At 40.6% G+C, this 24,135-nt stretch overlaps 1 protein-coding gene across 1 annotated transcript in view; it reads left to right on the forward strand.

Annotated features, from left to right (window-relative positions):
* The window catches only part of clybl (citrate lyase beta like), an 80,316-nt gene that overhangs the window by 52,769 nt on the left and 3,412 nt on the right, over positions 1-24,135 (forward strand). The window contains exons 4-8 of the mRNA XM_042494782.1: positions 5,628-5,816; positions 10,713-10,814; positions 13,039-13,132; positions 14,307-14,474; positions 23,585-23,709. Coding sequence (XP_042350716.1) covers positions 5,628-5,816; positions 10,713-10,814; positions 13,039-13,132; positions 14,307-14,474; positions 23,585-23,709 — 678 coding nt within the window. The remainder of the gene's footprint in view (positions 1-5,627; positions 5,817-10,712; positions 10,815-13,038; positions 13,133-14,306; positions 14,475-23,584; positions 23,710-24,135) is intronic.

Raw genomic sequence — 24,135 nt, forward strand, 5'->3', positions numbered from 1 at the left:
TGCATGGCTTGCTTCTCCTGACGGTGTGTACCTGCCGTTGCTAATATCTTGTCCTGTTGCCTACAGATTCTGCATACATATGCAGATTATCTGAGAGTTAGCGAATAGTCTGAGCCAACAGTAAATTGGGCAGACTTTATTGATGCAGACAGCTGTACTGGGAGTTGCAAATCAGACATAAATCATAAACACACAGTGATGCATAACCGCTAATGAACAAAACTGCAAATAATTGTAATTATGCAGAGAATAGATAATAAATGTAAAGATACCCAATGAGTAGCCTAACCGTCAGTTTTTCCAACAAAATGGAAACATAGCCTTGGGAATTAATTTCCACAAAACACTGCAATGCAACTTGTAATGAACTGTAACCAAAGAGCTGTAATGAGATCCTTTCATGGCTAATTAAAGTGAATAAATAGTGTGTAACAACTAGCTGTTCCTCCACCTCAGGCTGTCAGTTTTGACCAACAATGACAAGCAGGTTTCGTGATTTACAAATTCCTCCTCCTCTATCCTGCTAGTTATGTCTTGTTGTCTGCCCTGACAGGATAACGGATAACACAGTGTGCCTCCAACTGACAAGAGTGAAGGCCTGAATCTCCTTCTGCTATGTCTCAGTTATCAGTGTAGCCTGAATTAGTCAGTCATCTCACTCCAGCTTTCTGGAGTGCAGCGTGCCACTTGTCAAAACCCATCCACGATGACTTGAAGCCTGCTAACACACACACACACATGCGAACACACACACACGTGCTGACAAAGACAGACGAACAAATGCGTACACAGTCACACTTCAGGCAGGCAGCCTTCACCTGCGATAGTCTACAGCTCATTTTAAATGGCATCGCGAGTTGCACAGCAGGATGCAAAACGCCAGCTCTCAAAAAAAAGAAAAGAAAAACAAGTGTACTCATTGTGACTCATGATTTCCCACTCTTACACGAAACCATATATACACTCTCAGAACAAAAGACATAGCACTCCACTGTTTGAAGACACTATGTCAGTGATAACAGGTGCGATCTACATACATTACAAGTTGTTTTTGAGAATGCAGACATCTTTGGAGGGTGCCACTGACTTGTTAATGTTGTAAAAGAGCCTAATTTATGCCATTAGTCTTCAAGGTAGTTTACTTTTTTGCATGCTATTGATACCCACAATTTTTGTTTTCTAGAAAAACAGATTCTACCCTGCTTATGTCTTTTCAAATACACGTTTCATGTCATGCACATGGATGGATTACTGAACAAGCCCATCAGGCACAGGCCCAGGGGCTTAAAGTTTCAGGGCCCCCCCTGGCCTTTACCTCACCCATAGAGACTTAATATGACTACAAAGAGTCAAAAAAATAACTGTAAAGAGATGCAAAACTGCTGCAAAGAGACTCACAAAGACTAGATAGATGCAAAAAAAACAACCATAAAGGGACATAACACAATCACAATAAGATGTTAACAACTACAAAGAGATGAAAAAGAAATCACAGAAAGGATAAAAATGACCACTAAGAGATGCGAACAACTAAATAGAGACTCAAAATGACGAGACAGAGACAAAAATCAACTAGAGAGACTCAAATTAAAAGAGAGACAAAATGATAGATACTTAATGCCTACAAAGAGATACAAAAGTAACTTCAAAAAGACGCACAAAAACTACAAAAAGCATCAAAATAACCACAAAGGCACGCAAAATGACAATATGGATCCAAACCATAAAGAGTCAAGTCACTTTTATTTATAAAGCCCATTATCACAAATCACACTTTACAGCATATGACATCCCTCTGTCCTTAGACCCTCACATCAACTAAAGACCCCCCCCCCCCCAACCCCTATAATGGGAAAAAAATGATAGAAACCTCAGGAAGAGCGACTGAGGAGGGATCCCTCTTCCAGGACAGACAGACATGCAATAGACGTCGTAAAAAACAATTAAAAGAAAAGAGACATAAATGACTACACAGAGACAAAAGGTAACCACAACGAAAATTCAAATCACTACAAGAGACACAAAACAACTACAAGGAGATGCAAAACAACAACAGGCTAAACAAACATAACTTCTGTGTGTCTTGCTCCTGTGTAGGAGAGGTGGGGGGGGCTTCTACATGTCTGTGCCCAGGGGCTCATTGTTTAATAATCCGCCCATGGTCATGCAGAAATTTTTATTTTTCCAGTATACAGTAATAATCATTGCCCTGAGATCTAATTCAGACTGGATAAACGGACGGGGAGCGTGAATCCACACCAAGAATCTGTCCATGTTTGACGTTGCTTGTTTCAAGCTGCATGCAGGCAGCGCTGGTCATCCATGATCTGATGCTGGAGAGGAAGGCCGCCCCGCTGTGGACTGTACACACATCAGTTTGGACGCTCCAGTCTGATGTGGTGTCTACAAGAGAGTAGCCATGCTGTGTCACGTATACACAGCACTCTGTAGGATCCTGAGCGTCAAGGCTCAGGCTGTGTGTTAAGGAGCTGACCTCGCTCTTTGGAAGGTCAGCCTCTCCGCACTTGAAAAGCTTCTCGCGCGCATCTATGCATTCAACGGCCCTGCCTGCCCGGCCAAGCGCTCGCCTGCCTGCCTGCCTGTGTGTCAGCTTCTAATGATGAGGATGATGGAGGGAATCAAAGAGGAGATGGAGCTGACGTCGGGCGAGCTCTCCATGGGACACCAGGTGATTGGGGAGGGAGCTTTGAAGCAACTTGTTGGATGGCTGTCCATTAATGTAAAATATCTGCTTTTCAAAGGGCTTTATTCAAGCTCGGAGTAGCGGAGCCCATAGGGGTCAAGGTGTCTGGTGGAATAATATCTCTCTTACTTTTCAGAAAAAGTGGGATAAAAGAAAGCATAGTTCACAGTGACCTGGCCTTCTCCTTAGCCATTCCTGGCGTCATGGTTTCAGAAATACCGTCGCAGAAGGAGAAAAGTGCAGGAGACAATCCTTGCAATGAGCGGTCTCTGGTTACATTAAAAGAATTTTATACATGCAGGCTGCTAGTATATCAGGCTGAGGTTAAAGCGGGAGTCTCAGTCCTCGCCAGTCTATTTGATCTGCGAATGTTATAAACCATGCTTTTTGATCATCTCTGGATCGCTATTTATTTAGTTTGGTCAGGGATCAATGTGACTCCTGGCATTATGAGACAGCCAGCGGTTCTCACAGATCAATTTTCTCCAGTCACCATGAAGTTGGGCAGGGACAGACAGAATTTAATCCACCAAGTAGCAGGTTTATGAAGAGTGAATTATGGCTGCGTAAATCGCCCCATCCGTTTTAAGTTACCACGGTACAGTTACGGGTCTATCTTGGCTTGTAAGAGAGAGTAACAAAGAGGTTACAGCAAAACTTAGTCAAAGATCACAGCGCTCTCATCATATGGTGTGACAATCCCTCTTGTCTCATTCAATGAGGCAAAAGGCAGACAAAGACGACACGCAGCAGTCCGAGCCTGCTTGTGACCCCTATTAAATCCGAGCAAATCTTTGATATGTACTTTGATACCATATTTTATTGATACTGGAGGGGTGTTCGTAATATCAAGTACAGTTCTGCATTCCAGGAGATCAGAGCGAGGGCTGTTTTGTCTCAGAAGCCGTCCTGTGACCCTTGAGGGGTCCCCATAAGCTCTCATACAACTGAACCTGGGCTGACTTTAGTCCACTTTAGTTTTTACAAGAGATTGTGATGTATGGGCTCTCCATGTTATATCTGTCTACAGTTTCTCTTTCATGCACACTGTGATTTGTCGGTAATCGTTCTACTAATGATCAGCCTGTTTAGATATGCTACTCAGATGGGGTTTTTTTAATGGTAAATTCAAAGCTTTTTCATTACATGGTGTGCCACATTTGCCACCACTTGCAGTTTTCAGTGCCATATTTTAATGGCCCATATTTAATTTTATGAATAAGCATCTTTCAAACCCTACTGGGACATCCAGTAATCTGTATCAGAGTATTTTTATTGCTCTGCACTGGCACTCGCTGTGGTGTTTTTTTCTGTCCATCCCATTTTTGTAAACACAATATCTCTTTCAATTTCTCAAAATATGGCACAAATGTACTTTTGGACCTCATGATAAACTGATTTCATTTTGGTGGTCATAGGTCAAGGTCTGTAACCTTATATATTTTTCATACTCGTGGATGCAGGAGGAAGTCTTGAGGGAATTTCTTCAAATTTGGCACAAACGTCCACTTGGACTCAGCAATGAACTGAATTTTTGTGGTCAAACATCGAGGTCCTTTTGACCCTCAAACAACTCAAGAAGTTGTTTGAGGGAATTTAGTGTAATCTATTACAAACATCCACTTGAACCTAAAAAATTAACTGATTAGATGTTGGTGGTCAAAGGTCAAGGTCATTTGGACTCAAGGATGAACTGCTTCGGATATGACGTTCAAAGATCAAGATCACTGTGACTTCATAAAACATGTTTTTGGCCATAACCTAGGAATGAATAAGTTAATATGTTAGCTGCTTTGCATTGACATCCATGTTTGGAGCATTATCAGCTGTCATGGCTACATATGACTCTGGACAGATGGACAGATGTAAACTGTAACCACAACTTGACAGGTTCACAGAGGCATACAACAGCTAGGTGGTGATTCTAGTTTTCTTTTGAGAAAATCATTTAGTGGTATAAGTGAAAACGGGGAGGAAAAAAAATCCAAATCTGAACATCTCCACAACACAACACACACAGCACTCAACGGCTCCAGCCTCTGATCTGACCTGACAACTCCTAAGCTACCGTTTCCTCATGCTGCTTAACTCGGACCACATTTCTCCCAGAGAGCCTCTCTCCTCTCACTAGTCGGACCTCTCTCCCCGTTCCGTCCCTCTCTCTCTCTGCACCCGTAGCCCGGCATCTGGTTTGAATATAGCGGCGTGTGCTACTGTGTTACTGATAGAAGCTAGGACTGTATGGCTTCTCTTTGATTTTTTTTCCGTCCTCCTCATCTCTCTTCCTGCTCAGCTCATACAATGCCTGCATTGAGAGAGAGAAAAGTTTGAGTGCGCAGCATCTGTTTTGTTGGTTTGTGGCATACTGTGGAGAGATAAACTGCAGTTAAGGGATAGTGCAGGTGTACTGTTATTTTTTGTGTGTTTTTATATATTATATATATATATATATATATATATATATAAATGTTGTATCCAGATATTATTCATTCCAGATTGGTATATGCTTTGTCACATCGCCCACAATGATCACACATTATCTGCGTCTGCAATGCATTGTTTGATCATGCTTAATGGTCAATATAATTTACGCAGCCACATTTCCTCATAGACGAAAAAAGTACTGGAGGAAAACAGTTTAAAAATGCAATAAAAGTCCAATTTCCTGAGTGTAACTGATGTGCATCCACGCATTTTTTGTAATTGTTGATTGAAGCGAGAACAAATCACCAGTTTTCAACCTTTTATGTAGATATTTCTGTATATTCTTGTGCCATCATCTCTCACATTAACTATGCTAGCTTATAAAATGTTCTGTTTTCGAACCTTAAAACCTCATAATTAGTGATAGAGAAGTGCATTCTAAGTGCATCACATGAAATAATCCTAGTTTCTCTCTGTGTTTTCTGTTCCTGTGCTGCAGACAGAGGCCAGGGAGACCATACCCAGGATGTTAGTAGAACTGGACCTGGGCCGGACAGAGAAGTGTGTGAGGGTGAACTCGGTGTCCAGTGGCTTAGCTGAGGCTGACCTGCAGGTCATCCTGCAGGCAGAGGTTCTCCCTCCTGCCATCATGCTGCCCAAAGTGGAAGACGCGCAGGAGGTGCAGTGGGTAAGTTCCAAATATTTGCCCAAAAAAGTGTTCTTGTAGTTTCAGTTTGTCAAAGAAAGCTGAATAGAGTAATAGGAAAGAGATTTTTTTAAAACCATGTGTAACTGCAACCTAAAAAAACCTCAAAATAAAACAAACAGTTGCAATACATGCAAAAACTGAAAAATACCCATGACTTTTCTCTCTCTTTCACCTCTGGGTATCTTTTAAAAAACACAGCGGTGCTCTTGCACAAACTCATGAAGTAAGAGGAAACCACGGGAATCTTCAAAGCAATCATAACAAACTTTTCCATTTCCCAGTAAAAGTGGGAATCGATCCCTGTGGCAGGGACTCAGGGACAGGCAGGGTGTTTTTCTTGGCCGCTGCTCAAGAAACGGATGACATTTCTTCGGATTAGCTTCAGAAGCCCGATAGCTTTCTGTAACAACACGACGGTGCCTTCTGCCACTGCTGAACTTACTGGAAGCTGCCTTGAACAGAGTCATGTTGTGGCTAAGAATAAATTTAATCAAACTTAAAGCACTCTGCTAGGCAGGTAAAATTAACAGAAAATATGCCACAAATGTGTTCTGTTTGTTATTCATGCACACCTATCAATATTCTTGAATATTAAATTCCAAAATTCTATTTTGTCAGTGGTTATGACAAAGATCACAAACTGATATCTTGGAGTACAAAGTCAAAAAAACTGCAACTGCAATTTAAGTTACCCTATTTAACAGTACATATCCTGTCACCTCTTTGACTAAAAGTCTTCATAGATGTATCAAAACCTGATAGACCAAATTTGACGTCAAATATTCCAAGTTTTTGCACTCTTAGAATGGCTATCTATAATGAAAATAACTGATATAACAACGAAAATATTGCCCACATATTTTCTTCTTAAAAATCGCAACTTGTCCATACTAACTGGGCCTGTGTCCTAGTTAGGAGGTGTTTGTCTGGGCTTGGCCATCCCTCTGGCTTTCTATAAAGGGGCGCTGTACGGATGTCAGGTCCCGAAAGGTCAGGAGACAGTGACATCATTAATGCGGGCCTTTCTGATCAGCTCCATATGGTTCACTTACCAGGAGGAACCAGGTTACTGTCTGCCTCCTTCACCGCTTGTGTCTGAATACAGTTCAGAGGTGCTGGATTGAAGTACTTTTTGCCGAAAATCTGTCACGGCTTGTTTGTTTTTCTTTTTCTCTCTCTTTGCACACACTTTCATAAGGGCTGGCAGTTAACCTCAGCATTTTAAAGTGGCTGAATGTAATAAAAAAATCCCCAAACCGGTGTAACGTTACATGAAATATGTAACTTGTATTACTAATTTAAAATGTAGTGCTGTCACAAGTATCAGTTGATACAGATAGACCAGACCGGCACCACGTCATCGCCAAGGTTGCGCCCCGTTTTGAGAGAAAGAGATGTGCCAACATATCAAGAGAAACATGCCAAAAAAGCTTTTTCTTGTAATAGGTTATTTAGGAATTCCACACTGAGATTTAAGATTATACCTGGTGATTCAAATACATCTATGATTGTATCAGGAGCAAGTTTGGAAATGGGGTTAAATGTATAGAAAAGTTATAGACAAGTTTTGAAAATTAATTTGTAAAAATGTGTGGGAGCCTTGGTTATAATCCCCCCCACACACACACACACACGTACATAAACTCGTCCACGGTGTTGGGGCAGGAGCAGGAAGTTTTTAACTAGTGGTTTTAATTAGAACACATCTACTTCCTGCTGCCCTTTCTTTCTTCCAAGTATAATTGCTGACAGGTGTTCCCTTAATTCTCTCCCTCAGCCGTTTCCCCCTTTGCTACTTTTCCTCATTTAAGTCAATTTTATTCTGCATTAATTTCCTTTTTTTAAACCATCCACTGTTGTTATTATTATGCTAAAAACCACAGCCCGTTGAGAGCTATAAAATGATTAAATAATTGCCTGCTTATGTTTTTTTGTTTTTTTCTTTGGTGCAACAAACCCTGAGAGTGTGCACTGTAAATCTGTTTGCACATTGGATTTACAGTGTGTTTGTCGCGGTGTTTCCGCATCAGCAGGTGCATGTGTGCTCCTGAAAGTCTGCAGCTCGGATTGGACCTCGATTCATTCACGCATCTAATCCTCAAACTTTGTCCGTGTCTTCTTCGCACATGCTTTTCTGTGTGCATGTGTGGCAAGCATGTGTCTGATTTTCTCCACTCTTATTATGCAGCGCAGTAAATCCCTCACTTGTTTATTTTTCTCCCCTTTTTTTTATTGATATTAGCACAGGAACCTCCAGACTGATTTGTCGCTAAAAGATGGACTTGCTTGTTTCCCTTTGTGTGGAAATCTTTAGCTCTGCCTTCCTCCTCTCCCCCGGCCCTTGTGTGACTGACAGGCCTTATTGGGCTATAACAGGCGTAACTCCCTCCCTTTGTCTGAGGACAATTCTCACACAGATTCGGAGCCGTGTGCATTCTTCGCCCGCCACACTATTTGGTGTGCACTGGGACCGAAAGAATCGCACCCTGTCCCGCTCCTCCTCCTCTACTCCTCCTCCTGTCCCCTCCCCTCATCCCTTTCTCCGCTTCCCCTCTGTGAAATGAACACTTCAGCAGGCCGGAAACATTTAATCTGGCCCCCTTTTGAAGAAAATTAATTGAAACTTGTCCCACTATAGCCTCCTTTCTCTTGCTCCGTCTCTCCCTCCTTCTCTTTTCATGATTGGGTGGCGAAATTGTCAGAGGGCTTGTTTGTAGCGTGGCTTTGAATGGCAAGAAGAGGTGTTATTTCTTCTTTTTTCTTTCCTTTTACTTTTTTTCCCCCCAATTCAGTGGTGAATAACATCTTAAAGGGTCCTAGTTTTGAGAGCCATTGACAGCTAATAGTTGCTGTATGCGGCGGAGGAACAATGAACGAGCACTATAGTGCCTCTTATGCGGCGTAAATCAGGCCCTCAAAGTGTATAAAAGCTGAAGAGGAGAATACAGCAGAAGGACAGAAACATGTAATCAGAGAGGCAAGGAGGCTCTTTAGTGAGCGCTGCGGCATTGAGCTGTCATTTGTTTTCCTTCAGCCGAATCCAAACAGGCTCGCCGCGGCCTTGTTCGAGGGGTTTGCATGGCACGGTGTCGCGGTGGTAATCTCTGTGTGTAATATCAGCTAGGTTTCCCCACAATATCTATCTCCTCTGTCACAGAAATAGGTTTATCTACACCCTCTTTTCACACTCCCCTCTCGGACACCCCCCACCCCACCTCCACCCCCTTCCTGTGTTTGCAAAGGAGGGGGGATATTATGCTAAGCCCCCAGCGTTAGTTTTTATGTTGCCATAGCAGCCTTGCTCCCACAGGGTTGTGACCTCAGATGATTACAGTACAAAGCCTATTGGGTCTTGAAAACCTCTTTGAAGATGAAAAGTCTTTGATGGTTTGTATTTATGCAAATCTCTCAGATATGATTTATCCAACTGAGATTGAATGGAGAGATGATTAAAATTGCCCCTATTTTTTGAAAATCCTTCAATGGAGGCCCACTCTTTCAGTTTTTCCCGAACAAGAGTGGTGAGTGCGAGCACGGGGGTTGTTTTGCTCTTCATTTAGAAAAATAGCAGTGCTGTACCTGAGGTTATTTATATCTGTCTTTTTCCTGGTGTGTCAAAGAGGGAGCGAGGAAAAAGGAGGAAGGGGGGGGCATGGAGTTAGACATTTCTACTCTGAGCTTTTGCTCCTTTTCTTTTTTTTTTCCTCTTTTTTTTGACTGGCTTTGAAAGGAAATATCTGACGGAGGGGGCTTTTGTGTGTTTCCAGATGATAGATTTTGGAATTTGGGCTACCCCACTGGCAGTCCAGGGCTAGCTGTGAACTGGTCTGTTGGAAAAAATTGAAATGCTTTGGTCTTCAAAGACTTAAACTTGGTTTTAAAGCCCTACTTAGGTGAGCTTGCATATTAGCAGGAGTCGTGCAGAATAAAGGCCTCAGCAAAGTGTCACATCACACTCTGATTGTTGCTCCAGTCTCCCTGTTCCCTGCCATGGAGGGGGGGAGACGCAAAACAGAATAATGTAGGAGTAAAACACACTCAAAGACATCCCAAATCTTGTTTCTTCTCCCCTTTTTCGGGTGTTTTGTGTCTTCTTTGTGTGTATGCATGTGCACGTGCACATTTACATGTGTGCGTACTCTCTCGGGGAGCACATGGTGTAGTTTGTGAAAGAAGGTAGAGCAGAGGAACTTCAGACGGAGGGGGGAACCCTGGTGATAATGTAAAATATTTCATTTCACCCGCTTTTGTTGCTGCTCTCCTGTGCTCGCTCTCTCCGCCATTTGAACCCCACGTAGATGTGTTTCTAAGGACTGGAATGGGAACAGTGCAGGTAATAAAGGTGTCAAGATTCATATCAAAAGTGAGTTTTAGCGCATTAAGATTTCTTTTTTTTTTTTTCTCCCCTCTGTCTCTCACCCCACAGTGGATTTTTAAAAGATGTGTCATATCGTTTATGTATTCTTACTGCTGAACATTTGTATTAAATTCACTTTGACATAGTAGCTCAATATGAGTTTCCAATTTTTCCTATTTGTATAACTAATAATTCATTGATAAGTCCACCGAGGGAGGAATTTAGCCACACAGAAAAGCAGGATCTTTAGCAGAAATACAGCCTGCCAGAATGTAATTTCTCCTTTAAGATCTGTGCAAAATAAACACAAAATCAGAAATGGATTCAAGCTGATCGTCGGCATTTTTAGCGGATATTTGTGCTTCAACAAAACACAAATGAATGTGACGACTGACTGTACAAAGCAGTGAGAGCAAATTAATTTACTGTGATTGTTTTTGCAGATTTATTGCTTTCTATTTACACAAACAGTGGGTGTTGTTAATGAGTCGTGCATGCGATTGTCCCCGTGTGCTTAGTTTGTTGACAGATTTCAGGAGAACTTGAAAGGACGGGCACTGACAGAACCCATTCGCCTGGTCACCTTTGTGGAAACCGCTGTGGGCCTGCTCAATTTTAAGGTAAATTACAAACAAAACCCCCCAAAACTGCCTGCGTAAGACATTTTTTGCTGTTTGTCCATTGTTCACTTTAGATTAAAGACTGTGCCAGCGAGCGGGAGCACTCCACGTGTCCAAAATGAAAGGCTTTCAAAGCTTTCGGACAGTCTCTCAAAATGAGCCTTTTTTTATTTTTTTTATTCCCTTTCTCTGTCTGTCTGTGTGCGTCTCTCTCTATCCCTCTCCAGACACGCTGACATTTTTTAATTAGAACTGTTTTAATATCATCATAGTGGAAAAGTTCTTAATGATATTTTGGCAAGCATCAAAGCACTTCCTGTTACAGTACAGCGCGACCTTCAGCTACATGGGGAAAAAGGGCATGGTTTTGGGCATTTGGGGAGAAACAAGCTGTCCTTCCTTCTTTTGATTTGTCTTTTGGTTCTCCACTCTAATTCTGCGACTGTGTTTGTGGTTGTTAGTGTGTACTTGTGTGTGTTTTGATGGCGGGGGGTGCCTCTGTGTGCTTTCTTGAGAACACCCTGTATCTTTTGCCCAGACTGAACCCCAGGTTACAAGCACGGAAACAAAACACAAAAAAAAATCACTGTGGCACAGCTAGTGGTGAAATTAATTTGGAGGCCAACAAAAGCCAGGAGACACATTCTTATTGTTTCATGCTCTTCGACACAGACAATCACATTCCAGACTTATTTTTTTATCCCCTCATTCAATGATAATAATGGCCAGTAGTCTTGTCGTAGCAGTGGGGCTTGTTATTTGGCATTATTGAGCACAGATACCTGACTCATATTGCGACAGCTCTCTTTAAAATTTCTGCAAAATCAAAATAATTTTTGAAAAAAAGATGTAATGAAATGCATTAACTTTTCTATGCATTGGTAAATAATTTTGTCTTAATGCAAAAAAAACTTTGCCTCAATGAAACAGTCTGTAGCAAGCACAAATAACATTTGCATCAGGAAATACATGGTTGTTGAATAAGTAAACGAGGATAAAAACAACGAAGCATTCAATGCTTTCTGTACTTTACAGGTTTAAAAACTTTAGTGCGTCAGCCCCAACTTAAACAGAAACATTAATTTAAAAAGAATGGAGTCATCACCAGTACTCAGGGCTCCTGCATATCCTTAAAAGTCCAGTAAAGATTTTAATTTATTAATCTTAAAATAAGGCCTTGGTGGGTATTAAAATACCTTAAGTCAATTTACAAAGTCTTAAAAATGCTCAGACATGGGAAATTGAATTTTATTAATCTTTTTTTTTCTTCTGACACTGCATTGTAGGGTCTCAGTAATTGGTGACATCTATTTTAAATAAAATGATAATTTCCCAAATGCCTTTTCCAATAATGTCAACACCACATCAGGATAGAAGAACCAACAACACATTTTTGTTTCCTGCTGGGATGTTCAGAGCAGAGGATTGAATGTTTTAGATAGCTGTCAATGTACCCTGGAGAACATGGAGAAGTACAACAAAGACTATTTAACCCAAATGTAATGGCATGGCTTAACTGGTACAAGGTCATACTTACAAGGTTCTTGGGTTGAAGCCGTATACTGTTTTTAAGGTATACAAAACTGACAATCATCGAGCCTACGGAGCTCCCAGGTTTTTGTGCAAAATATTTGTTTATCTCCACAAAATGCGAATAGATCCAGAGTGAGAAACACAAATTGGCCAACAATCACCGCGTATTAGCCAGATTTGTTCTACCCTCATCACTGCCTTGTAGGAAAAAAAAAACCCAAAATAACTTGTTTTATGTTGAAATAACATTTTGACAAAATTGTTCCTAACCTTAAGCTATGCATTTTTTTGTCTTAAATGTCATTCCAAGTGGCATTAAAAAAGTCTGAAATTGAACATGCCTTAAGCTGCAGGAACCCTGGTACTCCTGGCTGTGTTAGTTTACATTTATGTATGTGCAGAATGTGCCTGTAGGGGGCGTATTTTGCGGGCCTGTATATTAATATCTGTCTGTATGGAAAAGAAGTTACGATTTTATGTTGATTGTTAGAGAGAATTTAATGCGATGATGTATGTTGAATGTTTTTTTGTCTGCCAAGGAAACTCAGAAATCCTGATTATTTGAACAACAGTCGGAGTATAATAAGATTTACTCAGCAGCATCCGAGCCAACACATCCAACATTTCTCTCCCTCTTTACACCTGTGTCACTTTAGTCAGCCTGTATCATACCAATATATATTCTCTCCAGGCGGTGTGTGAGGAAATCCGTCGACTTGCTCCCAAGGCCGGACTCCACCATGACGGCGTGGTGTTCGGCTCTGATGACTTCTGTGCCAGCATAGGTAGCTATTACACCTTCTGCTTTCTTTCTCACTTGTTGTTGGCCACAAATGTGCCATTCTCCCTCTTCTTTTTTTTCTGAATTCGTGGAATAAAACATTGTATTGACAGACCCTTTTTCCTGTTTTGAATGAATTCATACAAATATAGTGTTTGGGGTTTTTTTTAAAATTGAAATAAAGAATAGATTCTTGTATGTGTTATGTGTGAAATATGTACACAAAAATGAATGAGATGAAGACGAAGATGCATTTCCTGTGCCAAGTCCATTATTTTCAATATCAGGACGCCCCAGAGTGAGGGATTACATGTAGCCTTTGGTCACTTACCACAAGTCAAAAAGGAGACTGTTTAAATCATAATATATTTTCTGAAGTTTGTTTGTAGTAAGTTTAACACCTGGCTGTGTGTACAGTTTTGTTACCTGTTAATCCTGTTAAGTTTTTTTTGACTCGTCATTACAATGTCAACTTGTGCGAGAAAGACAGTGAAACACTGATGCACTTGAATACAGTAACAATGTACTAACGTACAGTGTGTCCAAGTGTGCATTTTGTCTGATTTGCACCATGCTGTTAACTCTCTAGCCAATCAGACAGAGCCCTCACCATTATGCAGAATCTGATTGCAGAATCTGTACACACGCTAGCAAAGTTTGGCTATACTGCTGACTCACTACTCTGATTGATGGATAAAAGTGTGACAAGATGAGTGCAGACTAACTGCAAATGCCAGAGAGGAACCGGTGACTATTAAACACAGCAGTCTGGCTACATTTTGCAAACAGAAGAGATGACATGGCAGAAACACTGAATTCACTGTAATATCTATTTAATAATCACAAGTAGTATCATGATTGCGATATTTAACGTTATTGCAACTAGGTTTCCCCACAATTGACATGAACTGGACTGTTAAGTTAAAAAAAAAAGCAAAGAACCTAGTCTGCCGCTAGGGAAGGTTCAAACCCCAGTTTTACCCTTGATATGAAACTCTCTCTTACAACGGAAGAAAAATAAATTGACATGCCACATATCAGAGTAATTGCTTTCCTGATTTTTTTTTCCCTCTGACTCTTTCATTTATCGCTTATCTTATTTTCTTGCTTATGCACAAGTGTCCTTAACTGGCACGTGACCTACATGATGTGTACTAACTCCCATATTTTGTTCTCAGGTGCCACGCGGACTAAAGATGCCCGGGAGCTGCTTTACGCGAGGCAGAAGGTGGTCGTGACCACCAAAGCGTTTGGGCTGCAGGCCATCGACCTGGTTTACATCGACTACAAAGATGTGGAGGGGCTGCGGCAACAGGCCAGAGAGGGAGCTCTCATGGGCTTTACAGGTAAAGTTCCTGCTAGGGATTTACCTATTCTGAGAGATTTTGTGTTGATACCAGTATTTACAAAAAACAAACAATTTGGCCAATAGCTGATACCACTGTTTTTTGTTGTTTTTTTTTCTTGTTAATTTTGTTTTTGCTGTTATTTAATGCCCATTTTGTTCCAAGGTAACAAAATATCAGTTTTAAATTGCTTTAAAATCAACAAATATAATTATTCTGGTTTTTCACCAAAAACTGCATTTGAACACACTGTGATTGTATTATAATTTACCTTTGCCCAACACTCATTTTTACTGAATATAGCTTGAATGCATCATAATATATCTGAAAGCTGCCAACAGCTAACAGTAACTAGCTCTCCTCCTGCTGATTTCATCATGGATTTGTGTTCACAATGTAAAATGATCAGGGAAAAAATAGTGTGCATCCTCTCGAGGTTTACTGCATCCTATTGTCCTGAAGGAATCCAGGGAGGATCTCTGTTTGTTCCAGACAAAGGTGTAGGTTTTGTTTTAATTACTGGAAACAGGGAGCTTAGGGGTCCTCTGCCAGAGGATTTTGAGCATCAAACCGGTGAATCTGGTGAATTTATGCACAAATGCGTGCCATTCTGCATCAGTGTATGGTGTAAATGTCCTTAATTTTGTCAAAAGAAGTCTGCTACTTTTATGTTTGTAGTGTGGGGGACTAATGCATATGGTCTTAATATTGAGGGTGATGTGTCCCCTGCGTCGCCCTTGATATGATCCGAAACAAGTTTTTCATTGTCCCCCGTGATGAGAGAACAACGTTGGTCTTGCATTCTGCTTCTTAGCCTGCACAGAATTCATGTGACATAATAGAAAAATATCATCCACTGCCATCATCTTTTTTGCAAATACGCCAACGGCAGTCAACAAGGCGGGTGATACTGTCCCGTTAGCTAAGCTCACTTCAAGTCCTGACCTCAGCATGTCTGCCCACTCCAGATACCTCTGGTTTCTGCAGTTTCTTGTAGTACATGAATGCATCTGCACATTGCTTTGCACATGTTAGATGCTACATCTCATAGTGCACTGAGATTTATTACAAATTGTAAAGCCATCACTCATCATTGTGCACTTTATTCTAGGGCTGGTGGGCCTTCTTTGACCTTTCGTAGGCTCAGTCAGTGGTATTTGTTCAATTATAAAGCCAACTCCCCTTACACATCTGCACTTTGATTGAACAGAGATCTGACTGTAGCTTAAGTCTGTGATATCAAGATGTTACTGTATATTCTCTTATGTTTTTATATATAAATTTATATAGTTTACTTGATGCAGACAATGCAAATCAACATTGTACAAGTTGTTACAAACAAACTGTAGCAACTGATGTTTCACATATACAGATTATAGTGATTACTAGTTTCCAATTCTGGTCCCTAGTTAGGCTTTTAGTAAAGAAAAAGGAAAAGAATATCAAGGTTACATACAATTACGTGCATTTAATAACAGCTGTGGTTAAAAAAAAAAAAAAGACATAAATGTAAATATTTACATCAAGGTTACATAGAATTACAACACTCAACTATGAAAAATTATAAAATAGTTAAAAATGCTCACATCTCTGATTTTGCTTTAGTCAACCTTTAACACTATTGTTAAAAATCTTAAAATCTTGCAGCAATTTTATTTTGATTGCTCTTATGTTCCACATTTGAGAGCATGTTATGGAAACGCTGACTTGATCAGGGAGGTCTTACGATGCGATTTTCTTTTGGTTGTCGTTGTTTGTAACTTTTTCTTGTGCAGCTGTCATGGCAATGTCTCCCCTGACAAAGAGATTGCTTATCTCAGTGGGACTTAACTGGTTAAATATGGGTTAAATAAAAAATTGTTTTTTAATAACTTACATTTTGTAACAAGAAAAAGCATCATACAGACTAAAAATCACCGTTACAAAGTTTCCTGGCCAAGACAGTCAGCGGCACATTTAAACAGAGTTGCAGCCATGTAACATATAACAGTTATAGACAATTAAGACAACATTCAGAATCTCAGCATACCAAGAAAGCATGTCCTCATATGCTGGATCACATAGAGGCACATACAATATTTAGCATTTACAACCTGATGCACCTTACACCAACTGATTGAGTCTTTTTCTGAAAACACTTCAGGAAAACATCTGTGTTTTCACATCGTCATCAATAGTTTCCATTTATTTGTATTCCATATATTCTTCACCCCTCCCTGAGGCACAATAACGGACTTCCCTCAACTTCCTGTTGCAAGCTGCGTTCAATTCAACATTTCAGTTTTCATTCCTCCTTCACTCTGTTGCTGACTTGCTCTTCCTGCAGTCCACGGGAGAATATGATGTATGAGTTAGCTGATAATTGTTTTTAAATGTGGTTTAAAACACAGTGGAAGGATGCAGAACATCTGGTTTTTCATTCTATACAATTTATTCGTATTGTTTGTTGTCGTGAAGGTCTCACCTCCAAATGACCATGATGTCTGTGGTTTTGTAACTGGCTGCTTGTGTGTCTGTTTTTTTAGGCCCTCAGGTGTTGCTGAATTGTGAACAATGCTGTTAAATGCTTTTCTGACATTTCTGTTGTTCCCACCATGAATGGTTTTGTGTGTGTCTGTGTGTGTGTTTGTGTGCGTTCAGGTGCGTACCTGCCCGTGTGCAAATGTGCTTGTGTATGATTAAAGGGAGTTAAAGTAGTGGTAGCGCCTACTTTAACAGCGCTCTGTGTGTCTGTAGCCAGGCAACGCTTTCTGTCTGTGTGTGTGTGTGTGTGTGTGTGTGTGTGTGTGTGTGTGTGTGTGTGTGTGTGTGTGTGTGTGTGTGTGTGTGTGTGTGTGTGTGTGTGTGTGTTTGTGTGTGTATCCCGCAGACTATGTGTAACACACCACAGAAGGCAGGACAGCCTGTTCCAAAGTGGATATTGCAGTCATTCTTCTCTCGCTGCAACAGATATATTTATTCTGGTATTTTCATCCTTTGAAGACTTATTATTTCAAAATGTGACACACTTCCCACTGTGGCCTGGCTCCATATAAAGTGTGAGAGGGAAAAAAAATCAAATCTCAAAATATGATGTTTTATTTACGCGTTTTTCTTCGAGTGTGAGATTAGTGAATGAAACACAGCGTCAGCAATTAGGTGCTTTTTTTTTCCTCCTCCATTTTTCTCCAGTGTGAAAGCTGACTTTTTTTTGGCTCTGAATAATAGTGAGCACCCTCTCTGTGTGCTGCACTGGCCGAGAGACACATTACCTGCACTTCATATCATCAAATCATCTTGTCGGAGAGCTTCTTGCTGTCTCATACAGCAACTTATTTTCCAGATGACCTCATTTGCCACCTCTATTCTCTGCGCTGCTGTGTGTGTGTGTGTGTGTGTGTGTGTGTGTGTGTGTGTGTGTGTGTGTGTGTGTTGTTGTTGTGTGTGTGTGTGTGTGTGTGTGTGTGTGTGTGTGTGTGTGTGTGTGTGTGTGTGTGTGTGTGTGTGTGTGTGTGCATTTCTGTGTTGTTTTTTTTTTTTATATTCTGCGACATCCATGTGCAGATGTTTTCCTGGTTGTACAGTTAAGATTAGGATAACACCCTTTTTTCTGAACAAGATAACATTATCTTTTATCAGTTCTAAGTATTTAAACACTGCTCCAACCTGATTCATTTTTAGCACTTGGGTTCCTTAAATGTATGCATATATTATAAATATCATCATTTTAACATACCCAAGGTGCTAGGCCACTTATTCTGCAAAGTATTTCAGCTTTGACTCGTGTTGCAGTTTCTTCATGTGAAGATCCAAAGTACCCATATAGGGAATTCCAACAAGTAATATGATATATTAGGGATGCACGATAATATCTGCTCGGTATCAGTATCAGCAGATAACGGCCTTAAAATGAAATATTGGCTTCGGACCAACGTGAACATCTCTGCAAAATCACAGGCGATAAGATGACAATTTGATTATTCGACATTAATAATCAGTTGAAAATAGGTCAGATTTCCCATGTTTTGTCTAATGTTAGGATTGTCTTAGGGAGAGCATCATCTCATAAAAACTATGGCATGTTTTACAGGGGAGGAGGAGAGATTTGATGTTTGCAATTATGTAGGTGAAAAAAAAATGTGCATATTTCAGTATCAGCAATCAGCCAAAATGAGTTAGAAAATGTTGGCAGATCAGCAAATACCACACATCCCTATGATATATTAAGGTAAATATAAACATAACCTTAATGTAGTCCACTATTATACACTATGCAGAATGTACAGAACCTGTTGTTCAGTCTTAAATAATATGAGAACATAAGTTATTTTTCCCCCCTTTTTCCTTAGTCGATATGAGTGTCTAAGGACAGAGGGATGTCGTGTGCTGTAAAGCCCTCTGAGCCAAACTGTGATAACGGTCTTTATAAATGAAATTGCCTTGGCTTGAACTTGACATAAATTTCTTATCAGCACAGACTTTTTTTTTTTTTTTTACTAAATATGAATATGTGCTTGAGTTGCTCTAATCAGGGGCGTAGTAGTGGGTGGGCGGGGGGCTGGACTGATTACCCAGGGTCCAGGGGGGCCCTTAAAATGTTGTTTTTTTTGTTTTGTTTTTTTTTTTTCAAAGTCATCAGTGCCATAGATTAAGTCAAATTGCCTGAATAAGTTGCAACTCATGCTGCTGGAGCAAAAATATACATTTCAATGTCTTTTCCCAGGAAAGAGAAATTGGGGTTCTGGAGAAGTAAAAAAGGAAAGAAACAAACGACTTTGTAAAAATAAATAAATAAACGATTCAAAAGATGCTTGAGAGACATGAATCAGCAGAGGGGTTGGCGGGGCCATATAGAGACTGATAGGGCCCAGAATGTGGTGGTACGCCCCTGGCTCTAAGAAGCAGATTTAGTAGTTTTAATTTCTTTGAATTAGTTATTTATTTTTTTTAGCAAACAGTAATTCATGAAGGAAAGCTTGATGCCGTTTATGTGCGTTTAAAGATGTAAAAGCTAATGTTTGAAGCAGCTGGTTGATGAAATAAATGGTCAGATTTGATATGGAACAGAACCATTCAAAGCACTGGATTAGAGGCTTACAAGCCATGGGCACTCTGTATAATCTTAGTTAGTAGCTATTACTGGCCCGAGTGTGCTTAAGCAATAATACGGTGCAGCCAAAAGCCTCTACCTGTGCAGTAATTGACCTTGGCAGTACCTAAGCTGCATACAGCACCCATTAGCACTGAGCACAGAGCACACTGGTGAAACACAAACACCCGGCGCTTCTTACTGGTGCAGAGGACGAGCAAAATTCAGCAAATAGAAACATAAGTATGAAATCCTTCAAGTAGGAAGGTCGCTCATTTTGGGATTTAATTGCGTCATGAACACCTTGTGATGTATACTATGTGGTGTTGCGAGACACAATGTTCCTTCTAAAAGGTGTTTGCCTCCCAGAAATAGAAAACGGTTCCACAAAATACCCTGCTTTCAGGGACCGCATTTCACTTCCATCCCCGGGACCCTGTCCATCATTCGCCTGAGAGCACTTTGCTAAATAGCAATCCTCCAATGAAATGCCAGCACCACATGGCAGGCTGGGATTGGCTGGAGGGCATGAATGATGCATTTTAGGAGAACCAATGGGTTGTGACTGAGGGCACCTGAGTCACCCTGTCTGTTTCTTCGCTCCGTCATTCTCCTGTTGTCCTACACGGACGTGTACACACACACGCACGGAGACACACACACACACAGTCTCCCTCTCTGAGTATCTTAAGCCTGCCAATTTCAGTGTGGAAACATGCTCCTGTCTTCAGCCCAGAAGTAAAACAGGTGGCAGAGGAGGGAATACAGGCTCCTTTTGCCTCGATCCCATGCACATAACACACACACACACACACACACACACACACACACACACACACACACACAGAGGGAGAGAGGTTGTTTTCTCAAAATGAACATGAGATCCAAAATAAATATCCTGTTTTTTAAAGGGACTGTTCACCCCAAAATAACCAAACATGTTTTTCCTCTTACCTGTGGTGCTGTTTATCAATCTAGCTTGTTGCCAAGTGTTGGAGATACCGGCTGCAGAGATGTCGGCCTTCTTTCCAGTGTAATGAAACTAGATGGTACTCAGCTTGTGGTGCTCAAAGAGCAAAAAAAGAAAAAAAACTCAACAACAATATCTCTGTTTAGAAATCATAACCTGCTTATTCAGAAAAATCTACAGAACGTGTGAGCAGTTTCATGTAGGAACTATTTCTTTTCTACTGAACTACACCTGCTAACCGAGTCACGGTGCAGAAGGAAAAGTGCATCTACTCATGGATGAGAAGGTGATGCTTGTGAAAACATAAATGGCATCCTCCTTGGCAGAGTTGTAACATTGGCTATCTCAGTGGTGATAGGTGAGCTCTGAGTAGATGATGCTGATGCCTTTGGCAGGTTTATATCAGTAGAAAGAAAATAGTCTAAATGTGAAACTGTTCACAACGAGGTCTGTGGATATCTTGAGTAACCATGTCATGATTTCTGGAAAGAGACATTGCTGTTGAGTTTTAAATTATTATTTTTTTTAACCCTTGTTATATCCTCCCGATTACTATACACCTTTTGTCCTCTGGGGTCATTCTGACCTGTTTTGGCTGTTATTTAAACCATATTGTATAAATTGTCAACCAATCAATTTATTTATTTTTTTCAGGACCACAAGCCGAGTGCCCTCTAGTTCCTTTTTTTATTATTTTTTATTTTTTTTATCAATCAAGAGAAGCCAAACATTTCTACAGCTGATATCTCCAACACTCGGCAAATCACACCACAACAATCTAGACAGATAAACAGCACTACAAGTAAGTGGAAAAATGATAGTAAGCACTGCTGACACAGTGATGCACAGCCACGGGCAAATAAACATACACAAGATTACATGCACACACACTCTGACGTACTTATAGACATCTCCAGCTCTGCTCTGGGGAGTCCTCAGGCTGTTAGTCCAACAGAAAATGTGCAGATACAGGCGCTCTGCTTCAAATAAACAAACATGGATTCATAAACTCACAATGACACACTCAGAGGTGCCAAATGTCATATTTTGTAGCATGCACATTCCCTCAAAGGTGTCTATTAATCATAAGTTACAAGTGAAATGAAGTGTGTTTCCTCATTAGTAATTGTTCTGGCCTTTAACTACAGTGTGTTGATTGTGTGAGTGCTGTGTGTGTTTTTCTGAGGTTAACTGGGGTGAACGGAGCTGGATGAAGGGAGCGGGTTCTCTCCTCCCCTTTTCCTCTTCTCTCCTGTCCTCTCTTCCTCTCCTCCTCTCTCCTGGGCAAAAATGTTTTCGCCCGTGCAGCCCGCCCGCTCGGCCACCTTGAAGGATTTGTTGTCGGCGACAGAGCTAAGCCCTAAAGTGTCGAGTTCCTGCTGGCTGCCGCTGAGCCGTCGTTCTCACCAGACGTTTCATAACCTTAACTTATCACTACAAGTTTGATCTGCAAATGTACACGGGATTATGTCTGTGGCGTTAGCCCACATTTAAGTGAGAGGGAGTGGGAGGTGGGGGGGGGATTGTGTCAGGCACAGCCTTAACTCCATGTTAGGCTCGTGTTTGAGTTGGATGTAAAATGTCATTTCTGAAAGGTATACAACCGCTGACAATGGACATATAAAGAAATTGTACATAGGCAAAATAAATTACAATCAAAGAATACATGTCCAGTCATAAAATATATGTTTTTAGGAAGGATTCATTAGTTTCCTATCTGTGTGAGCATGGCTCTAAATATACTTGGTCTACAGAAATATTCTTAGTCTTATTACTAGGGCTGTTTATTGGCAAGAATTTGGCGATTGGATCACAAAACAGGGGATTCGATATATTGCAAATCTGTAAACAAGGCAATATATTGCGATTTTTTTTTTTTAAATAATTGTTTTTGAAAACTGCCATATTATAAAGAGCAAAGCACCATGTGTGTAAAATCAAAACATAAAAGTCCTTTTTTAATCCAGATAATTAGCATTTGCATTTATTATAGTCCCTGCAACACGCTTTCGATTTTCTGTTCTGTTTCGGTGGAGCAGTATTCCTATGATTTCATGTGACAAATGAATTGATTGATTGTGAGAATTGATGCAGTCCTACATAAGTTAACATTGCCATACTCATGTACATAATAATTTCCTTCCACCCCTACTTATTCTGTGTTTTTTCTTAATGATTCACTTGACTGTGTGTGTCTCCTTAGGCTCGTCAGACTGTCCTATCAGCCTCACTCTTCTGTTCTAGACGACCTCTGTCACATAATGAAGTCTAACTAAGCGTTCAGCAAAGTTTCTGTTTGACAGCAGGGCTGCAAGCAGAGAGGAGACACTTGATATCCTTCATGATGCAGAGTGTCCTCTGGTCCTGTGCTGGCTGACTCACCTCTTTCATACTGACACATAAACACAAACACACAGAGGTGTAGATTTATAGGGCAGGGAGGACGCATAAAAGTGGTAGAGGACTTTCATTAAGACAAAATTAAAGAAATTTATGCAATCTATTAATGCAGAAAATGCACGAATTACTGCATAAAATATCACCAGAATGCAGGACATTAAAGTGTTTGATGCTCAAAATTGTCTGAAGGAGGACCCCCAAACTCCCCGTTTCATATGTGCCCCTCAGTGTTTAAACAAAACCTACGCCCCTGCAAGCAAAATCCTGTTGTCCTGTCCCATTGAGTGTCTGTGTTGTGGTTTCTCACTCACATGAACAGTGCCAGCTGCAGTCCAATTCTAGTTTTGTTTTTTTTTACATTCGTGCAGGTGTTTGCACAAGAGTTTGTGTAAAAAAATAAAATAGAATAAATAAAAAATGATTATTTTTGTTGTTAGAATCAGGGAGGGTAATTAGCGCAACTGTTTTATTGATAGCTCTGTGCCAACAAGTAAAAACATTGTTTTTTTAGCACAAATGGCTCTTACATTTAATTTTATTTGAAGCCACAACTAGCCTGCTGTTATCATTAGCATATTTGCATATTTCACTTTTGTGTGTGTGTGTGTGTGTGTGTGTGTGTGTGTGTGTGTGTGTGTGTGTGTGTGTGTGTGTGTGTGTGTGTGTGTTCAGGTAAGCAGGTTATCCACCCGGGGCAGATCCAGGCTGTGCAGGAAGAGTTCTCCCCAAGTCAAGAGAGGGTCCAGTGGGCCAAAGAGCTCATCTCTGCTTTTGATGAACACCAAAAGGAAGGAAAGGTAAGATCTTCTTAAAAACACTCTTTTACTGTTTAAAAAAACTACTCTCATGTCTCTTTCATGCTAGTGTTGTGGTCTTAAATTACTAACGGGAGTAAAGCTAGAAAAAAGGCCAGCTGTTCACTAGATATAATTTAACTACATATTTTCCAAATCACTAAGAGGATTCACAAAAATAAAATTTTATAGGGCGAGTGGAGGGACGTCTGATCAACCAGGGGATTTGATTTTTTCTGAACTTTTTGAAATGTACGTCTCCAGCATGACACACTATCTGTGACGGCGTGTTGAGATGACAGGAGTCTTCCTCTGCTCTGAGACTCACACTGATCCTTTTGTGTGCCCTCTCACACACCTCTGTAGTTCCAGAGAATACATACTGTACACCCCTGGGTGAACATAGGAGACGAATGAGGGGTGGGGGGA

This window comes from Plectropomus leopardus, chromosome 10 (genome assembly GCF_008729295.1).
Source record: "Plectropomus leopardus isolate mb chromosome 10, YSFRI_Pleo_2.0, whole genome shotgun sequence".
In the NCBI taxonomy this organism is placed as follows: Eukaryota; Metazoa; Chordata; class Actinopteri; order Perciformes; family Serranidae; genus Plectropomus; species Plectropomus leopardus.